At 43.3% G+C, this 22,285-nt stretch overlaps 1 protein-coding gene and 1 pseudogene across 3 annotated transcripts in view; one reads left to right on the top strand and one right to left on the bottom strand.

Annotated features, from left to right (window-relative positions):
- The window catches only part of klhdc8b (kelch domain containing 8B), a 165,841-nt gene that overhangs the window by 64,508 nt on the left and 79,048 nt on the right, over positions 1 to 22,285 (top strand). For 2 of the 3 annotated variants that reach the window (XM_068338920.1, XM_068338928.1), the window contains one exon: positions 22,016 to 22,222. The exons of the other annotated variant lie outside the window; for it this stretch is intronic. In XM_068338920.1, coding sequence (XP_068195021.1) covers positions 22,016 to 22,222 — 207 coding nt within the window. The remainder of the gene's footprint in view (positions 1 to 22,015; positions 22,223 to 22,285) is intronic. 3 annotated transcript variants of the gene reach the window in all.
- LOC137611001 (uncharacterized) lies at positions 16,145 to 22,091 on the bottom strand (annotated as a pseudogene).

Here is a 22,285-nt window from a genome sequence, read left to right as displayed (position 1 = left end):
GAACTCATTTGTAGATCAAATTGCTATAGGTTATTGTTTTCTAAAATATGTTTGATGATGGCAGCATGGTGGGGAAGTGGGCAGCGCTGTCGCTGGGCAACAAGCTGGGTCTGAGTTCAGGTACAGCTCTGTGCGGAGTTTGTATGTTTTCCCCATGTCTGCGTGGGTTCTCTCCGGGTTCTCCAGCTTCCTCCCACCACCAAAAACATGCACTTCAGATTAATTAGCCGTTCCAAATTGCCCATAGGAGTGAGTGTGTGTGTGAGTGTTTGTATGTCTCTAGCTCTGATGTGCACTGGTGTTGCGCCCAGAGTTTGCCCCCACCTCACGCCCGATACCAGCTGGGATAGGCTCCAGTTCCCCATGACCTGCGCAAGCAGATGAAACGGGTAGGAAGATGAATGAATTAATATTTAATGTTTGATTGATTAGGATTTCATTCAAACTACTTTTTGCTCCTCTTGTGGCTTATTCAAGACAAATTACATTAGATATCAAGAAACCAATTTGTTGCTATTTGTGATGGTTTGATACAAGAACAACATTTGATGTTGTGGGTTTTGCAAGTTTGCAAACCTTGGTTTAGTCAAAGTAAAGGCAAAGTCAGCTTTATGGTCAAGTGTACCATATATGCACGACATACAGCACAGATGAAATTGCAGTCCTCTCTGACCCACGGTAAACAGGCAGTACAACAGGCAGTACAACACAGACAGTACAACAGGCAGTACAACACAGGCAGGACGGCAGGAAACGGTGCAGGCGCCGTATCACACAGTGATGCAGCTGCTCAAGATGCTCCTCGATGGTGCCTCTGTAGAAGGTGAGCATGATGGGGGGTGGGACTCTTGCTCTCCAGATTTTGCGGAGGAAGTAGAGGCGCTGTTGGGCTTTTTTGGTCAGTGATGCGGTGTTGCGGCCCCAGGACAGGTCCTCGAACATGTGCACACCCAGGAACTTGGTGCTGATGACCCTTTCCACTGCAGCACCGTCAATGGTTAGTGGCGCATGCTTGGTGCATGTTCTCCTGAAGTCCACAACAATCTCTTTTGTCTTCTTCACATTCAGATGTAGATTGTTGTCCTTGCACCACATAGCCAGGAGGCTCACCGCATTCCTGTAGGCTGTTTCATAGTTGTTGTTGATGAGACCCACCACAGTCATGTCGTCTGCAAACTTTATGAAGAGGTTGAAGCTGGAAGTTGGTGTGCAGTCGTGGGTCAGCAGAGTGAAGAGGAGGGTGCTCAGTACACATCCTTGGGGGGCTCCCGTGTTCAGCGTGATGTGCCGGAGGTGTTATTACCAACTCGAACTGCCTGTGGTCTCCCTGTCAGGAAGTCCAGCAGCCAGTTGCATATGGAGGTGTTGAGTCCAAGGTGGTCCAGTTTATGGACGAGCTGCTGGGGGATGATTGTGTTGAATGCTGAGCTGAAGTCGATGAGCAGCCTTCTGGCGTATGAGTCTTTGGTTTCCAAGTGGGTGAGGGTTGAGTGTAGGGCAGTGGAGATGGCATCATCGGTTGAGCGGTTGGACCGACCGGTAAAAAAACTGAAAAGTGTCCAGGGTTGAAGTGAGGGCAGATTTGATGTGGTGCATGACTAGCCGCTCGAAGCACTTCATGAGGATGGTCGACTTCTTCAGGACTGTGATGATGGTGGTGGCTTTGAGGCAGTTGGGGACAACACCATGGCTTAGGGAGATTTTGAAGATGTATGTGAAGACATCTGTGAGCTCATCAGCACAGTCTCTCAGGATACGACCAGGAATGTTGTCAGGACCTGGGGCTTTCCGTGCGGTGGTCCTTCTAAAAGACTTGCCTAACGCTGTACAGAGAAAGCGTCAACGCCTGGTCACCAGGAGGAGGTGCAAAGCGCGCATGTAAGTCATTGAGCTGATTCAGCAGAGTGGTGGAGCTGTCGCAGGACTGCGGAAGGGGCTTGTAGTCCGTAATGGACTGAATCCCCCGCCACAGGTTCCTGGTGTCTCTGCTGTTGCTGAAGTAGATTGATTCAATACAGAAAAAGTAAAGGAACCTATTTGTATTTGATTTATATAGGATTTTGTTCAAACTACATTTTGCTCCTCTTGTGGCTTATTCAAGACAAATGAGATTGGATATAAAGCAACCAACTTGTTGTTATTTGTGATGGTTTGATAGAAGAACAACATTTGATGTTGTGGGTTCTTCAAGTTTGCAAACCTTGGTTTATGAAGATTGATTCAGTCCAGAAAAAATAAAGGAACCTATTTTTATTCAAACCATTCTTTTAATATCTGATACATGATTGTGGAATGAATATAGTTTTAGAAGTCACTTTTGAACTGCTTTTGAAGATCCCACTTCAGGACGCAATCACTATGCTAAGGACGAACAGTAAGGAGGAACCTTGGGTCACGTAATTTAATAAGGATTGGCCAAACACATGAGTGGGTGGCATGGTGGCGCAGTGCATAGCGCTGTCGCCTCACAACATGGCGGTTCCGGGTTCGAGTCCTGCTCTGTGCGGAGTTCGCACAGAGCGGGGACTCTGTGCGAACCCGGAGAGAACCCGTGGGTTCTCTCTCTTCCTCCCACCTCCAAAAGCATGCGCTTCAGGTTGATTGGCCGGTCCCAAACTGTAGGAGTGAGTGTGTGTGTGCATGGTTGTCTGTCCTTGTTTGTGGCTCCGCGATGCAGTAGCGTTGTGCTCGGAGTGTCCCCCGCCTCACACCCTATGCCAGCTGAGATAGGCTCCAGCTCCCCGTGACCCGCTATGGCGGATGAAGTGGCAGAAAATGAATGAATGAACACATGAGGTAATACAGCAATAGCTGTGAAGCATTAGCCATTTAAATGTCATATTTTAATGATCAAGCCAGACAATGTTACTGCAGACTTTCTGTATTACTGTACCACATTAGAGCAAACAAGAACAGCTCTTAACGATGATCAATTGTAGGGGTAGCTCCACAGCTGGTAGATCCTTGGCTGAACAATATGCAAAACAATATGCAAAATGCCGAAAGGAAAAGGAAAATCGGAGGATACTAAAGACCAGATGGTCGCTATGAAAAAATTAAAGTGTGAGTTAAAGAGCAACTTTGATAAGTTAGGGAGTGAGTTTGATAAGTTAAGAAGTAACTTTTTATCAAAGTTGGAAGAAAAGCTAAAATTGGTGCTAGACGCCATGGAAGAAATGGATGAAATGAAGCAAATGCAGAAAGACATGGATGAAAAAGACCGAAGAATTGTTGTCTTGGAACAGGGACAACAAAGAATGGATGATTTGGAACAAAGCATTCATATAAATGATGTGATCATCACTGGAATCAAAATTAAACTGAGGAATTACAGAGATGTTGTGGCCAAAGGAGAGGGAACTGAACACAACACTGACATCGAATCTCTGGAGCAACAAGTGAGTTCTTAACTGAGGGATCTGGAGATAACTATAGATCCGGACCATATTGACACATGTTACCCATTACCATCTGGAGGTAGGAGACCTCCTGCAGTGGTGATAAAATTCAACAATCGTAAACACAAGATTTCTCTTCTGAAACAAGGCTTCAAACTGAAAGGAAAAAATTTCTACATGAATGATAATCTTACTAAAAAGAATGCTGATATTGCTAAAAAAAAAAAAGCTCGACAACTGAAAAAGAATGGGATGATCGACAACACCTTGACGGACAACTGCAGGATCTTCATCAGAACAAAGGGGCTTTCTCCAAACCAGATGAAAACAATGGTGATCAGGAGTGCAGAGGAGTTGGTGAAATATGAGCAATAAAGACTGACAAGAATTGTTACTACACCAATGATCAGTACGAAGATCAAAGTCACTTCAATATTGGGAGCGCTACAATTTTGGACACGTCAAGTATTACATGGAACAGTTGAAAAAATCGACATCATTGATGTCAGAAACACTGACTAATGAACAAAAAACCACAAATAAACAAAAAAACCCCAAAACAAAATCCAAAACAAAACATGTATTTGTGATAACATGGGACAACATTAACTTTGAGACTTTAAAGAGCATGTTGATATCTTTTGACAGTATAATACCATGTGAAACTGTTAAAGTGTCTGCAACAAACTGGTTAATTCTTGTATAAACACTGTCTGCTGAAAGAGGTTAATATGATCAGTTAATATGATCAGTATATTCTTGTGGAGAACACATTCTTGTGGTCAACTTATTGTTTTGACCATCCATGATGTTAACAAACCTTGTGTTCCTAGAAAGAATGTAAACAATATTATGCTCTAGGGCATGGATTCCCAAAGTGTGGTGCGCGCACCCCCTGTGGTGCGCGAGCTGCCGCTAGGGGGTGCGCGAGTGTAATGGCAGCTGAGCACCTTGAAATACATAAATAATTAAATAAATAATTTAAACACTTTTTGATGGAGGATTATAAGTTTAAATATTTAAATTCATTCACGGAAATCATTTGTAATTTTCAATTAAAAAACGTTTTGGGAAAATTTTAAATAAAAAAAAAATACCCAAAATGCACTTGGCTTTCTCCTAGCTACGTGCGAGCTTGTTGTGATAGCAACAACAATGATATGCCGAAATGCATAACTGGTTAAAAACGGACAGTCTGTCCGGTATTAAATCTGGGAGAAATGAAAGAGGACAGGATACATTGGCCACAACTGAGAGCTGTGCAGTCTACCAGGCTGAAGAAATCCAGCAGGAAAAAGAGAGTGATGATGACGAGACAGGGGAAACTTAAAATGAGGAGCACAGAACACAGAAAACTCACCTGGACACTTCATTGGGAGAAGGGGGTAAAGAACACAATGAGACTCGTACTCGAAAGAGAAAATATGATGTTGAACTTGGGCCTATGTTATTTTGATTCTTTGTGGCGGAGTAGCATGTTTGTTACCATTTAATAACTGTTACAGTTTTTTAAATAGGCCTATTTGTTACATAGCAGGGCTCGAAATTGCGCCCATTTTGGTCGCATATGCGCCCAAATTTTTATCAGTGTGACTATTAAATATATTTGGGAGCACCGATGCGACTAGGGAAAAAATCTGGTGCGCCTTTTTTTGTGAGACCGCGCTCCTGCGGTCTTTCCAGGAAACAATGAGAGCGCAGCTGCGGCTGCTCTCCTGGGGGAGAGAGGAGGAAGGGAGATGGACGGAGTGTCTCTATCGCTCCGTCACTGCTTTGCTTTTGGGTAGGTACTCCTGAAATCTTTGCTGGTGCTACTAACTTCTACATTTGGGAGCACCAGTGCTACCACGAAAAAAAGTTAATTTCGAGCCCTGCATAGTAATAACTGCTGTTCATCACTCATCTGTAGTCGGCTCAATCGGCGACCATTTTGACTTAAATATTATTATTGTCATTTTTATATTGTTACTATTATTCTCCCCACCGTTTCTATTCTGTGTTAAGAGGAGCCTATATTATTAAACTTGATAACTATATGGCTATAAAAACTACGCCTTTTCTTTCTTTCTTTTTTTTCATGTTTTGGGCATTGGGGTGCGTCAGCTAAGTCGGGAGGTAGAAGTGGGTGCGCGGACTGAAAAATTTGGGAACCGCTGCTCTTGGGTAAAAGACTAATATCTGGAAGTGTATAAGGGTATGAACGTCTGTCAAAAATCAATGTGTGAGCTGGATGGAAACTTTTAATGTCTGAATTTGTTTATTACATATTTTAATGAGAGAGATGTTTGTTGATTCTGGGGGACGGGAATTTCACAAACCTATTGGCTTCTACCCATCAACCCTTTTTTTTTTTCAGATGTTTTTGTTGATTTTGTAAATGTGATGCAGGTGTGAGGTCTGTTATATTAACAAGTCTGAAAAAAAATAACTTAATAATAATAATAATAATAATCCTCTGAGTTCCCAAAACTGTTTCCTACAGAAACGATGACAGTTGTCTGTTGACTGTGTTGAATAACAACTGTTAAGGAGATTAATCGTCTTTCTGAATTTGGTACTGTACTTTGTTTTCGGCTCCAACAGAAGGATCATGATCTAGACTTTGTGTTATTCAGAACTGAATAAGCCTCTCTGATGTTTGGTGAAAAATCTTCCACCTAACTAAAACAAGTCAATTGTTTTTTTCTTGTTTCCTCTTCTTGATGTAGCATCTCACCATTACAATTTAAGGGGAGTCAACAGCTCTGATCATCTGATTGTGTGTGGGAGCTGCGACCTTAAAAGCATGCAGTATTTATTTGGCATTCGGCCCTAGGAGAGACCTTATTTGATCTTGTCTGTACTTTCGCCCGTTGGTTAATTTGAAGTACTAAAAATTCATGCTCATTAAGAACTGATGAAGTGGAATATGCAGCTGCTTTAACATATTCATAAGACTTTGAAACAACAAAATCATCAACATAGAAATCCCTCTGATGTGACAACTTTCATATTTTGGGAGAAGCTGAAGCTGAATAGCCCCGAGATCTAGAGCTACTCAAATGCATTGAATCAGTCTTCATGGCGATCTTCACGGTAAGGGAGTTGCATGGAGACATTTGGAATATCTATATGTGTGTATGTGTTTCTCTTTTTTTGTGTGTGCAAGAGCAAGTTATCATGCAGAAAATACATAAATAAAACAGAGATTCTGGAGTTAATGCCCATTACAGTCTTAGGTTGTGTATGTAGGGGCACAGAGACAGTCATGAGGAAGAGAAAAGAGTAGGTGGAAAAGTAACGGACAAACTGATCGCAATCTTTCATCGAGAAAAATATTACACATATCAGTGTCAAGTAAGTCCAAAGAGAGAGTTCAATATTATATTTTCAGAAGACAGGTGAAAAGAACAGAATTGATGGATACATATTTGCTAAACTAGTTTATTATTCCTTTTCAACAGGCAAACAACAAAAAGGTAAATGTCCTTCAAAAACAAAAAATGTTCCACAATGTAACATATATATCGCCTGAAAACAAGTAGGCTACCACGCAAGCATATGTATGACATCCAAACATGCATCATTAGATAAGATCAAGGAGGAGTGGCTTGACTTGCTGCCTCCCATAAAGCACCCAATCTGTAAAGTTTGAGCCAAAAATTATTTACCACCCGTGAAAAAGGGTGGATAGGGTTAGGGTTCAAATCAGTAGGATATCTTTTGAAACTTATTATTTGATGTATATTTTTAATCATACAAGGTTATCTTTTTTACATTTCCACAAGTCCCTATCCTCTGCAGTTGTTCAGCTGCAAACAAGAGATTTCACCCAAATTATCCTTCGCTTGATGGAGTACACAACTGCGTTTAAATTTATGGGTGAACAAATAATATTGAATGCTTCACAGCATAATCTAAATGTTTATCGATGTTGATAATTTTTTTTAATTTAATGATTATCTAATCGACCAATGATTTTCTCTGAAGTCCAGTGTTACAGTCTATGTAATGAACATGGAAAAATATCCCAGAAATGAGTTCAGCACAAGAGTTTTGCAGTGAAGCCCTGCAGCCAATACTTTCCTAAGTGGATGGTGTCACTCATTAGAGAAAAAAAACCTCCACTGGAGAACAGTGTAACATTAGTAACTCAAACCTGAGTGTTTTCATGTTTGACCGAATGTTGCAGAGGAGATTCACAGGAGCACATTATTGACGAGCAATTATTCTTGTCATTCACACTGTTCCCAATCATTAATGGAAAGAGGGCATGATCCGTTGTTATGGATTTTCACCACTATCCTATATAATTCAATAAACACACTACCCATTGTTAGCCTACAAGGACTATGCCTGCCACTGTTGTATGACATAATTTTGTTTACAAAGCAGTGTGGTAAATAAGAATCATGTTCTTCTTATCACTTTTGATGTCTCTACAAAGGTGTCTTACTATATTACAATATACAGAGTTCATTTTATCTCAAGAAAGTAGTGCATTCTGTGAGATGCGCTTCAAAACAAAATTACAATACAAAAACCAAACAAACTGTTAGTGTTAATAAGTTTGTTAATAACAATGTCATAACTGTTCAAATAAAATAGGAAAAAAAAGAGTAGAATTACATTTTATTTTTATGAAAATGTTTAAGCCTGGTAGTTATTCTTTAAAAAAACAGTTTTAGAAATAATGTTTTTTGTTGAAGGAAAAGTTTCTGTTAAAGGCAGAAACTTCCTTGGCCTTTAACAGGCAAAGAAAGCGTATTCACTACCTTGTGGATTTTTAGTTGGTACCCACATGATACCACCGTACGTGCATGTGTGATGATTTTAAAATGATACAGACAAGACGGTAAGTTAATAGACTGTTATTTGATTAAAGCTTTAGAATGAGATGAACATTTAGTTAAGAGAAATAATAAGAATATGTTATAAAATGGTTTGACAACATTAAAACATTTGATTTGTTTAAAAAAAGTAAAAACTTCAGATGCAAAAAAGTCTAATTCATTGTTTATTTTGTTTATTATTGTTAAAAGTCAAGACGTATCAATGTTATCTGTTTGGATCCGATCGACTGAGATCCATTACTTGAGTCTTGATCTGTATACTGGAGTTTGCGGTTTCTTTTTCCACATGACGGTACTGACTAAAAATATCTGCCGTCACATTTTTGATTATTTTGTCTCCTCATTAAAGGGTGCGACACATGCTATTGACTGAGAGCATCTGTGAGACTCATGTTTCCTCCTGCATCTAGTCTGTGATAATCCGTGTTCTGTTGCCCTGAGTTGGCCTACGTGTGTGTGCTCTGCAAGTGTTTGTGAGACTGAGAAGGGGGCTTGAGAGCGAAAGTGAGAGTGTGAGCGCAACATTGTTGTCAGTTCTTGTTTGTTCCTTGTTAAGGCGGGACACGGGACTGTTCAAGGAATATCGTGTGCATCATCCTTGCCCACCATAAGAAACACCGCGGGTGTTACAAGTTTATAAGAGTAGGGGAAAAGGTAATATAAACATATATGAGGTGGTTTAATATCAGTATGGGGAGGGTTCATTAACGTTTGAATTACTGTAAATAATAAAATAAATACTTGGTCGCTATATCGCAGAATTTCATTTTTCGCAGGTGGTTCTGGAACGCATTAACTATGAGGGATTACTGTATTCGCCTGTGGACACTGCACCAAGCTGAAAGAGCCTTTTCCACACAAATTTTTTGCACGCCCATTATCTTATCTTGGGTGCTGACATTTAGCCATGGAAATAATTGTGTCCAATGCAGGACAAATGTTCAGATTCATTAACTTTTGATTGATTTTTTGGGAGGCATGGTGATAATGTAAAACTACTCCTTGCTCTCTCACTGCAGCATGTAAAATGAGCATACGTCTTGTTGCCATTTGGCAGATTTTAATAAGGCTGAATCATGCAGGTGAGTCTTGTGATGAGAAACTCGCGCAAGATTGAAACAGAATGGCAATTTCCGTGTTTGAAATTTAAGTGGAGAAATGGATAACATGTGAATATTTTTTGTTGAATGAAAGTGTATCTTTACCCAATATTCTATCGTGCTAATTGGTAGCATAGTTTTTTATTTTAAGTAATTTAAAGATGCGCCCCAGGAACGTACGTTGTCTGATGATCGTGCATCCCAGTCAAAAAATGTGCATCAAAGACGCAAAAGACGCATTAATGAGAGCACTGAATATTTTGCCATATAAGTTCCCCCATGTATGAAAAAATGCAGTGCAACCATTCATATATTGATTTTCAGGGATAATGCTGCAGAGCGTTACAGTAGTACAGCAAAAACCACAAAGTTACACAAAAAATAAAAGCAGACTCAATCTTCATACAGTAGATTAACACTGGGTCTTGTCATTTCATTTCAATAAATTCTAAAGGATCTACTAGTGATAGTGATTGTGAACCATTAACTGCATCCATCCATAATAACTGGCAACAATGAATACATGAAATGGAGATGTCATGCTATAAAATTAGTTGGCTTTAAATTAAATATTTCATAGATTATTTAGCATTTGATTGATTCAATGGGAGTAGTAGTTAACACCCCTTTTACTTGGTTGTTTAACACAGTATAAATCTGATTAAAACTATTTTAATCTTATATGCACTTAGAGAGACAGAGAGAGAGAGACATAGATTTGGATTTGGAAGGGGAGAGAAGGGGAGGGAAGGGGGGAAATAGGGGTGGGCACATGAATGCATACTACGATTGCACACATAACTGGTAACTACCATTTTGTTTGCTATGTTATAAACACTAGCACAGCTGCATGGATGAATTCATGATGAAGACAGGAATGAAGGAAGCAAGACCCCAGCTGATGGGTACATGGGGAATGATGCTGGAGGTGGTAGTGGAGCAGGTCCAAAGCAGATGGAAAGATGTGGGGTGAACCTGAGAAAACCTATGAGAACTATCAGCTTCATCAAAAAGGAAAGTGTTCCACAACAGAGGGGCTTGACAGCGAAAGGCCTTAGCTCCTCTTCTACTCTTGGAGATTCGGGGAACCACCAGTAAGCCTAAATGTAGTGCTCTACATAAATTGTGTGGAACTAAAATCACTTTCAGATTAAAAAAAAAACTTTATATACTGTTCTCATCCCTGAAGGGAAATTAAAAGCACACTCTACTAATCAGCCAGTCAAACGTATGCATATATACTAATACAGTGATACCTCTGTACTCGACCGCCTCTATACTCAACCAAATCGGTGCTCGACCAAAAAATTTGAGTAGAAAATGTATCGGACCCCGAACCGATTTTCGGTACTCGACGAGCCGAGTCGACCCGAACACGCTCCTCGGCTGCGCTCCTCGGCCAGCGGGTAAGCGTCAGTTCGACTCAGACCGCCAGCGGAGTAACACGTACGCAAATTACGTACGCAAATTACGTACGCAAAGACGTACGGAAATTATAGCAAAATATGAAAGTGGTGTACGAGTGTCCGACCTCGCGTCGCAGTACGAAATTAAAGTCAACCATTTCCACTATCTTGAAGCAGAAGCAACTGACAATGGACAGGTTCCTTCTTAAAGAAAAGAGGAAGGCTACTGCCCAGCCAGATTCACCTCCACGGAAGAGAGAGAAAAGGGAGAAAACCCCTGGAGGCGCGTTACCTAGCGTCATCATGGAAGGGATTCCCCTTCCATGATGACGCTTCCACTCTCTAAAACGTAAAGTAAATTATACAAAATGGTTTATAATGCTTTATCTTTATCATGTACTGCTTGTGCACATTTATGTATTCATTGTTGTTTAGATACACGTTCTTATAATATTTTAGGTATTTTTCTAAATGGTAAGAACGGATTAAAATACTTTCCATTATTTCTTATGGGAAAATTGGTTTCGGTGGTCGAACAAATCGGTGCTCAACCACCACCTCAGAACGGATTATGGTCGAGTACAGAGGTATCACTGTGTATATATATATATATATATATATATATATATATATATATATATATATGGGTCAGAAGAGGGACTTGACAGACTCCAAAAAAATCAAAAATAATGAGATATGTTGCAGAGGGATGCAGCACTCTTAAAATTGCCAAGTTTCTGAAGCGTGATCATTGAACGATCAAGCGTTTCATTCAAAATAGTCAACAGGGTCGCAAAAAGCGTGTGGAAAAAACAAGGCGCAAAATAATTGCCCATGAACTGAGAAAAGTCAAACATGCAGCTGCCAAGATGCCACTTGCCACCAGTTTTGCCATATTTCAGAGCTGCAACATCACTGGAGTGCCCAAAAACACAAGGTGTGCAATACTCAGAGACATGGCCAAGGAAAGAAAGGCTGATAAACGACCACCACTGAACGAGACACACAAGCTGAAATGTTAAGATTGGATCAACACTGATTTATCTAAGGTTTTATGGACTGATGAACTGAGAATTAGTCTTGATGGGCCAGATGGATGGCGCCAGGTTTCCAGTTGCGTCACGATCTTCCTACTCAGGTCAGCAACTCTTGTATTGAGGCTGTCTATGTCTTTTGGGCTTGGTACCCAATCTCGGATGGTGTGTGTGTGTGTGTGTGTGGGGGTAAAATCCCCCCGCTGATGTGGCGTCCTGGCTCCCCCTTGCCGTAGCATTGTTGTAGTATTTCATCGATCTCTAGTTGTGACAGCAGTATTCAGTTACGGATGTTGGAACACTAACAGCTATTTGTGGGTTTCGTAGCATCCATTGGTCCCACATCCGCCCCATATATCCCCTCTCTCTGGGAGTACTCGTATAGTCGCATATCTAACAATTCCGTATTCTCCGCCCTTTTCCTTGTGTGTCTTGTTCCAGTAACCCATTTCTCATCAGATTGCCCTGGTTCTCGTTCTCCCTTGTTCTCCTTCCCAAGCAACTGATGCGGTCCTTGTTTGACCCAGGCGAGGTCCGAGACAGAATATCTCTGTCTTTACTGTGTTCGCTCATGACTGAGGTAGGCTGATATAGCATTAAGGGTCTTGCCTAAGGACCCTCACTGGACCCTCATTGGATAGTATCTGCCATGACTGGGATTCAAAACCAAGCCCTCCTGCATTGGAGTAAGTTGACTGGATAGGTTTTGTTCCGACCAGGATTCAAACCTACGATCTCCTGCATTCAAGTCAGTAGACTTAACCACTGTACTATCCAGCTACTAAGTATTCTGATTAATCATGAAAAAAATAAGCAACCAGTAAGCAATCAATAAACCCTATGAGACAATTTTGACCAGTTCAACATTCAGGAAGGAGAACTCGCTCTGTGCTTCTCAACTGCTGGCATCTCCACCATACTGAGAACTATGTTTTCAAAAAGGAATGTAACTGGATCACTAAAACAGATGCAAACACTGTGTAATTATGATGGACCCTCAACGTGTTTTCTACTCTTCCATGTTTTCTGACACAGTTGTGGCAACGGAGACACACATAAGGAGCAAGAAGACAATTTTTAATGTGATGTATAACCTGCAAGGTGTTTCTCTTTGTTCTCCTTAATTTCCAGTTGGTTCTCAGCACATTGCTTTATTTATGAAGGGCTTGTGTAAAGTAGAAAAAAAACGAATGCTTCTGAAAAAAGCTGGAATTTTGGCCAGGTTTTGTAAATACAAACCCTAACATTCTGAACAGTTTGCTTTCTCACAAAAGCTGTTTGTAACAGAACTGAAAGCTCGTCAGAACACTAAAAAAATGCTAATATTTACAAGGAAAACATTCAGTTGTTAAAAAATTGTTTAAAAAAGCTAGGAATGTCACAAGTATTCTGTGAAGTGTCCTCTTGTGTCAGTACCTTACACTGTATGCTACAATAGCCCGGTGATGCTTATAACAACCACAGCACACACATTGATCTGCCCTGCAGGTGGCTCCACAGGGGTAGGAGGAGTTGCATCTATTATTTATTCATTGCTACAACTGAGCCCTATATTGTAGCGAGGAATTAATTGTAGGAGAAGTTACATCTATTTTTAATGTCTGCGTGGGTTCTCAGTTATCCAGGTCATGGTTATCCAAAGCTGTTTAAGTTAATCCACTGGACGTTAAGAAAGTTTTTGAAGACGTTCCGTCTCTCATCCAAGAGACTTCTTCAGTTCTGAAGGTGGCTGGTCATGTCTCAGCTTATCAACCCTGTGGGGTGTGGTCACTGCTATTAACATTCCAACAACCGTCGTTGAACCCTGTCTGCAATAATTGTTGATGGGGGTGTCAAAGGGAGTCTTTGAAATGTGAGTTTCACCTTTGTATGCTAATGAGGGTCATTAGCACGAGACACATCACCTGGGTCAATCTGCTGAGACAATCTTGTTGGGAGTTTTGAAAAGACATGGTTGTAAATGGGAGAAAGGTGATGTCGCAGACCACCTCCGCTGTTCAGAGATGGCTTCTCCATTTTGACGTGGATGGCCTCTTCCAGTCCTCTCTCAAACCATTTATATTCCCTGTTCAAGATCTGAACATCGGTGTCCTGAAATGAGTGTCCCTCTTCCTTGAGGTGAAGGAAGACTTGCTGAGTCCTGTCCTGATGAGTTGGCTCTTCTGTGTTGAGCCATGTGCCTTTGTAGAGGTTGTTTGGTTTCCCCTATGTAGACATCTGAGCATTAATTGCTGCATTTAACTGCATACACCAGATTGCTCTTCTGACTGTGTGGTGTGGGGTCTTTTGGGTGGACCAGTCTTTGAGGGTGTTGTCAGCTTAAAATACACAGGAACCTTGTGTTTGTTAAAGATCCTCCTCAGCTTTTCGGACACTCCAGGCACATATGGGATCACTATACCATTACGCTTGCTCTCTTCCATCCTCACTGGGTTGTTCTCCTTTCTGGATCTTGTGTGAGCTTTCACAAAGGTCCAGTCAGGATATCCACATGTTTTCAGTGCCCCTTTCAGGTGTTCTTTCACCCGGTCTTGGGTACTGGTTGGTAGCTTATCAGCCCTGTCCTGTAGGGTCCAGATGACGCCCAGCTTATGCTCCAGTGGGTGGTGAGAGTCAAAAAGCAGGTACTGGTCCGTGTGTGTTGGTTTCCTATATATGCCAACATACAGACTTCTATCCTCTTTTACGCCAACCTCGCAATCCAAAAAGGGCAAACTGTTGTCCTTTACATCCTCTCTGGTAAACTACGTGTTGCTGTCCACCGAGTTGATGTGTTGGGTGAAAGGTTGCACCTCGTGATGTTCTGGTCCTTACTCTTTGCCATCACTGCCTTCCGTTCCTGGGTGGAGAGGTTGGAAGGGGGGACCTTCTATCTGAATTTGCCGACTTTGTAACTAGTTTAGTTCTTAAAATAGATAAGGTCATTATTTTTGGCAATTTCAATAGTCACATGGACGATAGTGATGATGACTTCAGTAGCACATTTATGTCGTTACTATAATCTCCTTTCTGACCACTGCCTGATAACTTTTGATATTCGGCTACGGTGTGATTCCCTTCCTGCAAAAAATGTTTACACTAGACATTTCAGATCAAGCTATTTCTAAATTCAGGGAAGAAATCCAAAGTATGCCACAGCTGAACTACACAGCGGGCTTCTTAATATTGGTCCATCTCAAATTGATGAGTTTGTTGACAATAGACTCTCTGCGCAAAACCTTAAAAAATAAGACAATAAAACAGTGGATGTGTGTACCCTGGTTCACATCATGATACCCACCAATTAAAGCTGCATTCCCGAAAACTTGAGAGGAAATGACGTTCTGTTTAACTAGGAGAACACCGCTGTGTGTGGCAAGATAGTTTATGTAAATACAGGAAGGCACTTTGTTCTGCTAGAACAGCCTATTATTCGTCTTTATTAGAGGAAAAAAAATCAGATTCTTGTTCAGTACTCTATACAGACTGACAAAGAACCTCAGTGCTTATGAGCCTAGTATTCCATGAAGTTTCCACAGCAATGATTCCATAATTTTTTTCAATAATAAGATTCTGCTCATCAGATCCTGTCCTCCACCAAAGTCAAGTTTCAAGTTTATGATCATATAGACCAGAATCACAGAAATGTCTCAAAGGGCTTTACAATCTGCACATGAACGATATCTCCCTGACCTTTGTGTACTGCAAGCATTACGACCTTCACATCACATAAGGAACAACTCCCCCCAAAACCCTTTTAACAGGGAAAAAAAACGGATGGGAGTAACCTCAGGAAGACTACAAAGGAGGGATCCCTCTTCCAGGAGCATACAGATGAAGCAATAGATACGGAATGTACAGATTAACAACAAAACAATAATAATAACAATTACAGTAAAACCCCTATGATGGCTAATAATCAAGGACCATGACATTGACTGGTATGGCGCTATCGGGGCCCCACCCTTGAGCCAGGCCCGGGATTGATGCTCGTATGCAAGTGCCTGGTGGCCGGGCCTCTGCCCTCGGGGCCCAGCCGGGCTCCACCCGTAAGGATGACGTTGGCCCAACCTCCGATGGACTCACCACCCACCGAGGAAACCGTAGGCGATGGGTGCAGTGTGGATTGGGTGACAGTTGTCAGCATGGGGCTTGATGACCCAAACCCCAGAAAAAGAGACTAGCTCTAGGGATATGGAATGTCACCTCGTTGGGGGGAGAGGAGCCAGAGCTTGTGAGGGAGGTTGAGAGTACCGACTAGATATAGTTGGGCTCACCTCCACCCACAGCTTGGGCTCTGGAACCCAAACCCTTGAGAGGGGCTGGACTCTCCATTTGTTGCCCAAAGTGAGAGGCAGCGGGCTGGTGTGGGCTTGCTTGTGGCCAACAGCTCAGACGTCATATGTTGGAGTTCACCCCGGTGAACGAGAGGGTCGCGTCCCTGTGCCTTCAGGTTGGGGACAGGTGTCTCACTGTTGTTTCGGCCTATGGGCCAAATGGCAGTGCAGAATACCTGGCCTTCTTGGAGTCCCTGGAAGGTGTACTGAATAGTGTTCCAACCGGGAACTCCATTGTTCTTCTTGGGGACTTCAACGCTCACGTGGGGAATGACAGTGAGACCTGGAAAGGGGTGATTGGGATGAATGGCCTCCCCGATCTGAACATGAATGGTGTTCTGTTATTGAACTTCTGTGGTAGTTTCTGTCACAGTTTGTCTATCATGAACGCCTTGTTAAACCACACTCTAAATCCGAGGCCATGGTTCTCGACCAGAAAAGGGTGGTGTGCCCTCTTCAGGTCGGTGGAGAGTCCTTGCCCCAAGTGGAGGAGTTTAAGTATCTTGGGGTTTTGTTCACCACTGAAGGAAGGATGGAACGTGAGATTGACAGACGGATTAGTGCAGCTTCTGCAGTGATGCAGTCACTGTATAGGTCTGTTGTGGTGAAGAAGGAGCTGAGTTGCAAGATGAAGCTCTCGATTTACCGTCAATCTACGTTCCTACCCTCCCCTATGGTCATGAGCTTTGGGTCATGACCGAAAGAACAAGATCCCAAATACAAGCGGCTGAAATGAGATTCCTCCGTAGATTGGCTGGGCGCACCCTTAGAGATAGGGTGAGGAGCTCAATCACAAGGGAGGAGCTCGGAGTAGTGCCGCTGCTCATCCGCCTCGAGCAAAGCCAGCTGAGGTGGCTCGGGAATCTGCTCTGGATGCCTTCTGGACACCTCCCTGGGGAGGTGGTCCGGGCATGTCCTACCTGGAGGAGACCTCGAGGAAGACCTATAACTCGCTGGAGGGACTATGTCTCTCGGCTGGCCTGGGAACACCTCGAGCTCCCCCCGGAGGAGCTGGAGGTGTCTGGGGAGAGGGAAGTATGGGAATCCCTCCTGAGACTATTGCCTCCGCGACCCAGCCCATCATCTACCGGGTAAGCGGTAGATGATGGATGAATGGATGGATGGATAACAGTAACACTGGGGCAGCAGTGCCTCAGCGGTAGAGCAGGTGATAGAGTGGGTCGTCCAATGTTCCTAAAATCAGTGGTTCGATTCCCACTCCCGCCCAAAAAAGACCCAGAGTGTGAGCCGACAGTGGGCGGTACCAGCTCACCTCTGGAACACTTCCGAGGCACCCTTGAGCAAGGCGCCGTCCCCCTTTACATGCTGCTCATTTGCAGCGCTCCACAAAGGGGCTGCTGTCACTGGGGGCTGCTGCCACCTACCCCCTACATGCCTACCTGCAGGCCCCCCTGTTTGTGTGTATATGTGCTACAGGGTTAGCGCAAATACACACACACACACACACACACACACACACACACACACACACACACACACACACACACACTAACATGTATACATGCCTTTGAAGTATTACTAACTATAGCTCTCATTTTCCCTTGTAGGATCAGACCAGTATATAAGTTTATTTATTTATTTTTATATATATAGCCCAGATTCACAAACAATGTCTCATTCATCCCTCATCCTCAGTATATAAAATTTACCCCCCCTCCCCCCACAAACATTAATAAATGTATGACAAAAGCATGCTGATCCATCCAGTAGAGTGAGTCACCACCAGCCGATGAAGCAGACAGAAGTCACCAAATGCAAAGGATCCACCACTCTGAGGACAGACCACATAAATGCCTAAGTCATCGTTCTTAAACAAAATACAGTGTATGATTACCCCTGCCAAATCCTACACCACAACTGAACCAAATGAAATGGAACCAGATTACCATAGTAGATGGTGATGCAGATCCATTGTGTAGCTTTTGATACCACCAGCCAAGGAAGCGGACAGACGTCACCAATAGCTGATGATCCACCCCACAAAGGCCTGAGAGAGAAAACAGGAGAGGGAGAGAGAGATAGAGAGAGCAAGGGCGAGAGTGGTGCTAGAGGGACCAAAATAGCTGAAGATTAATAAGAGGCAGGGGCCTAAAAAGGGAAAGAAATCCTACTTCATGCTGGCAGTACTAGGCTGGACCTAAACATTGAGACTGCCCCCCCAAATATTAGTTATATGTTATATAGAACATATAACTAATATAACAAAATATTTTTGGATCAAAACAGATACGTTTTGAGTCTTATACCATGCGATAGAATCAGATCTAAGATATTATCACTGAAATGAGTTGCTTCATGTACCCACTGAGTGAACCTTCTTTAGATCCCTTAGATCCGGAAAACACATGTCCAACCATTGAACCTTCTGGTTCCATGGATGTCTTTTCTTCAATACAGATTAGTCAGCTGACTAAAATAGACTCCTCAGCTAAACCATCGTCCTGTCAGATCCAATTCCATCAAAGCTAATCAAAAAAGCCCTACCTTTACTTAGCAGCCCCTCCCTAATATGATTAACTTGTTATTATCAACAGGATACTGTCATGGTCCATTGTAGGACCCAAATGTGAAGACGTCAGCTAAGAGAAAAAGGAGATTTATTTGACAAAATTATGTGATGAGATGGTGGATCAGATGACCAGGCTGAGCAAGTGAATCGGCAGGAGATAAGTAGCTGAGGCAAGCAGGTGGGCTAGAAGGGTAACAGTCAACGGGCAAAGTTTATGAGGGCCACGGTGCAGATACTGACAAGCAGTACAAGCAAACTGGCAATGAATAGTGGGAAGCTGGTCCTCGTGAAGGTCTGGAGATTGGTGATTGGAGACTGGTGTGCTGCTCTGCTGCCGCCCAGGTAGGTGGAAACCAGGAGTGACTATGAAAAGGAGGGAGAGAGAGAGAATCAACTGCAAATCTTGACATTACCCCCCCTGTCAATGACAAGGGGGGTAATGCCAGGATGGGCACACGGGCTTGCCAGGATGGGCACGGTAAAAGTCCACAATCTACTCGGGATCCAGAATAAGGCAGTGGGACACCCAGGAATGCTCCTCTTGGCCATAACCCTCCAAGTTGGCCAAGAACTGGTAGCCTCAGCCACGGCGGCGAACGTCCAAAAGACGGTGATGCAGTTTCTGGTCAGAAGGATGCAGTTTTTGGTCAGAAAAGGATTGCTGTGACACCAACACCAGTATACGAAGAAATCACCTTGACGATGAACTGCAGAGTTGGGTCAGGATGAGTGAGAACAGGTGCTGCAGTAAAACGTCTAAGGAGAGCTTGGAGGTTGGATTATGATGAACAGCTGTTCTGGCTTCAGTCAGAGGAAGTGTACCTTTCTGGGCTGTCCCCATTTTATGCAACTGTTTTGCAAGGTTGGATGATCTTTAACATCGCCTGCACTAATCATGGATTCCCAGGATTGTGGTTCTTACCTTTGTTTTTCAATTAAAAACTGAGACTTTGCAATCTGTTAGCTTGTGGGCCAAGCTTAGGGGGGCCGGCTGCACCAAACCAGGACATCTGTTGAGGACGACGGTGGATGCCCTGAGGGAGAAGTGTGGCATCACCTCCATCAGGCCGGTCACAAGAGTGGTAGAGGTCTTTGCTGTCCTACCCCTTTCAATCAATCAATCAATCAATCAATCAATCAAGTTTTATTTATATAGCGCTTAATCATGGCAACAGACATTTCAAAGTGCTTTAAGACATAACAAATCCAGCTGAACCCTCCAGAGCAAGCATAAGCAACAGCGGCGGGGAAAAACTCCCTCGTTGAGGAAGGACAGGACAAAGACTCTTTTGGGCAGCCATCAGCCTTGACTGGTTGGGTGGAAAAGAAATAAAAATAAGATAAGAACAAGGTAAGAGAAAGAGAGACAGAAAGAGAGACAGAAAGAGAGTGGCAGATAGGCCAAGATCGACTCAGTGTCAATACGGTTATAGTTAGACTATTGGGGTTTTTGTCTTAAATACCTGTTTCCCATTAGTAAATTCAAGGCACAATTACAGCTGCATGGATGACTATGACGGCACGGAGGAAGACAGGAAGCAGGACCCCGGCCAATGGATAGAGGGGTGGTCCTGGTGGGCTTGGGGGAAAAGGTCCACAGCACATGGATAGATGGGGGTGATACTGGTGGGCTTGGAGATGCAGGTCCACAGCAGCTGGGCGGATGAGGGGTGGAACAGTATGGTGACATAGATGAAGAGAGGCAGCAGGACCCCAGCTGATGGTTAGGTGAGGGGTGATACTAGTGGGATGGGAGGAGCAGGTCCACAGTAAATGGTTCACAGCGGATGGGCGGATTAGGGGTGGAACAGTATGGTGGCGGGAGGAAATAAAGGAAGCCAGACCCCAGCCGATTAGTACGTTAGGGGTGATACTGGTGGGATGGGAAGAGCAGGTCCACAGTGGATGGGTGGAGGAGGAGTGAACTTGAGAAAACCTAAAATGACATAGAGCACAGAGAATCCAGGGAAGAAGTTAAGTTAGTAGGGTGTGGCTGGAGACTTGGAGAGTGAGATTGGAGAGGAGGAGGAGTAACAGAGATGGTCAGAGAGAAGGAGGAGGACAGAGGAACTCAGTAAGTCTGGATGTTGAGTCTCCAGCAGTGTAGGTCTAGACCAAAGAAAATTTGCAGCCTATGTTGCCTTGATTGTAAAATTTTTGAAAAAGCAATGTTTGAAGTCTAGTCTTAAATAGTGAGAGGGCTTCTGCCTCACAAACTGAGGAAGGGAGGTGATTAGACAATAGAGGGGATTGATAACTAAAGGCTCTAGCCCCTGTCCTACTTTTGTATATTCTAGGAACCACCAGTAGGCCAGTATGTTGAGAGCGTAATGCTCTAGGTGGTCTATATGGGACTAAAGGTTCCTTCAGATAGGTCGGTGGCTGGCCATGAAGGGCTTTTTAAGTGATGAGGAGTATTTTAAAATCTATTCTAGCTTTCACAGGAAGCCAGTTCACAGAAGCCTACACAGGAAAAATATGGTCTCTGGTACTAGTCCTCGTCAGAACACGGGCAGCAGCATTCTGAATTAGTTGAAGTCTTCAGCGACTTTTTGAGGGAGTCTGAAAAAAAGTAAGTTACAGTAATCTAGTCTGGAAGTGATGAAAGCAGGGATTAATTTATCTGCATCATTCCTTTTTAAAATATGGCTGATTTTAGCAATGTTTCGGAGATGGAAAAAGGTCGTTCTAAAAACCTGTGTTATGTGTGTTATAAACGAGAGATCCTTATCAAAGACGACACCAAGGTTCCTCGCAGTGGTTTTGGCCTCAAATGTGATGCCATCCAAGGCTATCACATCACTGGGCACTACATCCCTAATGGTTTTGGGCCGAGTATAATGACCTCATTTTTATCAGAATTGAGATGCAAAAAGTTATTGGTCATCCAATCTTTAATCCCTTTGATACACGCCTGTAATTTGCACAACTGATTGACTTCATCAGGTTTAATTGAGAGATACAATTGCGTATCATCAGCATAATAATGGAAGTTGATGGAGTGTTTCCTTATCAAATTACCTAGACAAAGCATGTATATGATAAGCAGCATTGGACCAAGAACTGAGCCTTGAGGAACTCCATAGCTAACTGTAGTTGACTGGGAGGAGTCGTTATTGTCATGATCACTCCGTTCCTGCAGTCTGCTCCACAGTTTCCACTGTCCCACCTCCCAGCCTGACCACACCTCTCGCTGATCACCCACACCTACAGCCCATCTGCAATCAGTCCGGTATTTAAACCCACGTCTCACACTCAGTCTCTGCCAGATTGTAATTGACCCATGTCCTACTTAACAGGCGTTCTACTCCGGATTGCCTGCCCGATCATGACCTGTTTCGTCCCCGGACTCTGCCTCTCGTCTGCCTCCCAGCCAACCTACCTGCCCTTCGTCCACAGATTCTGCCTCGTCTCTCTGTGCCGGTAAACCTGACCCTCGCCTGTCCAACAACTCTGCCTCCTGTTCCAGCCCCGGTAAATTGACTAGCCTTCCGTCCCTTGTTCTCGTCTCCTGCCTGCTCCCTTTCTCTGGAGGGATCCATTGTGTCTCCAGCCTTCTCCGCTGGCCTAGCGGTTACCTGCCTGCCTGCCGCCTGGGAGACCCAGGTTTGATTCTCTCTCCGCCCGGCCTGAAAATAAACACTGTTGAACTTAACTCTTGTCTTGTCT

This window comes from Antennarius striatus, chromosome 2 (genome assembly GCF_040054535.1).
Source record: "Antennarius striatus isolate MH-2024 chromosome 2, ASM4005453v1, whole genome shotgun sequence".
NCBI lineage: Eukaryota > Metazoa > Chordata > Actinopteri > Lophiiformes > Antennariidae > Antennarius > Antennarius striatus.
The sequence above is the reverse complement of the archived record's forward strand: the minus strand, read 5'-3'. Positions and strand labels throughout refer to the sequence as shown.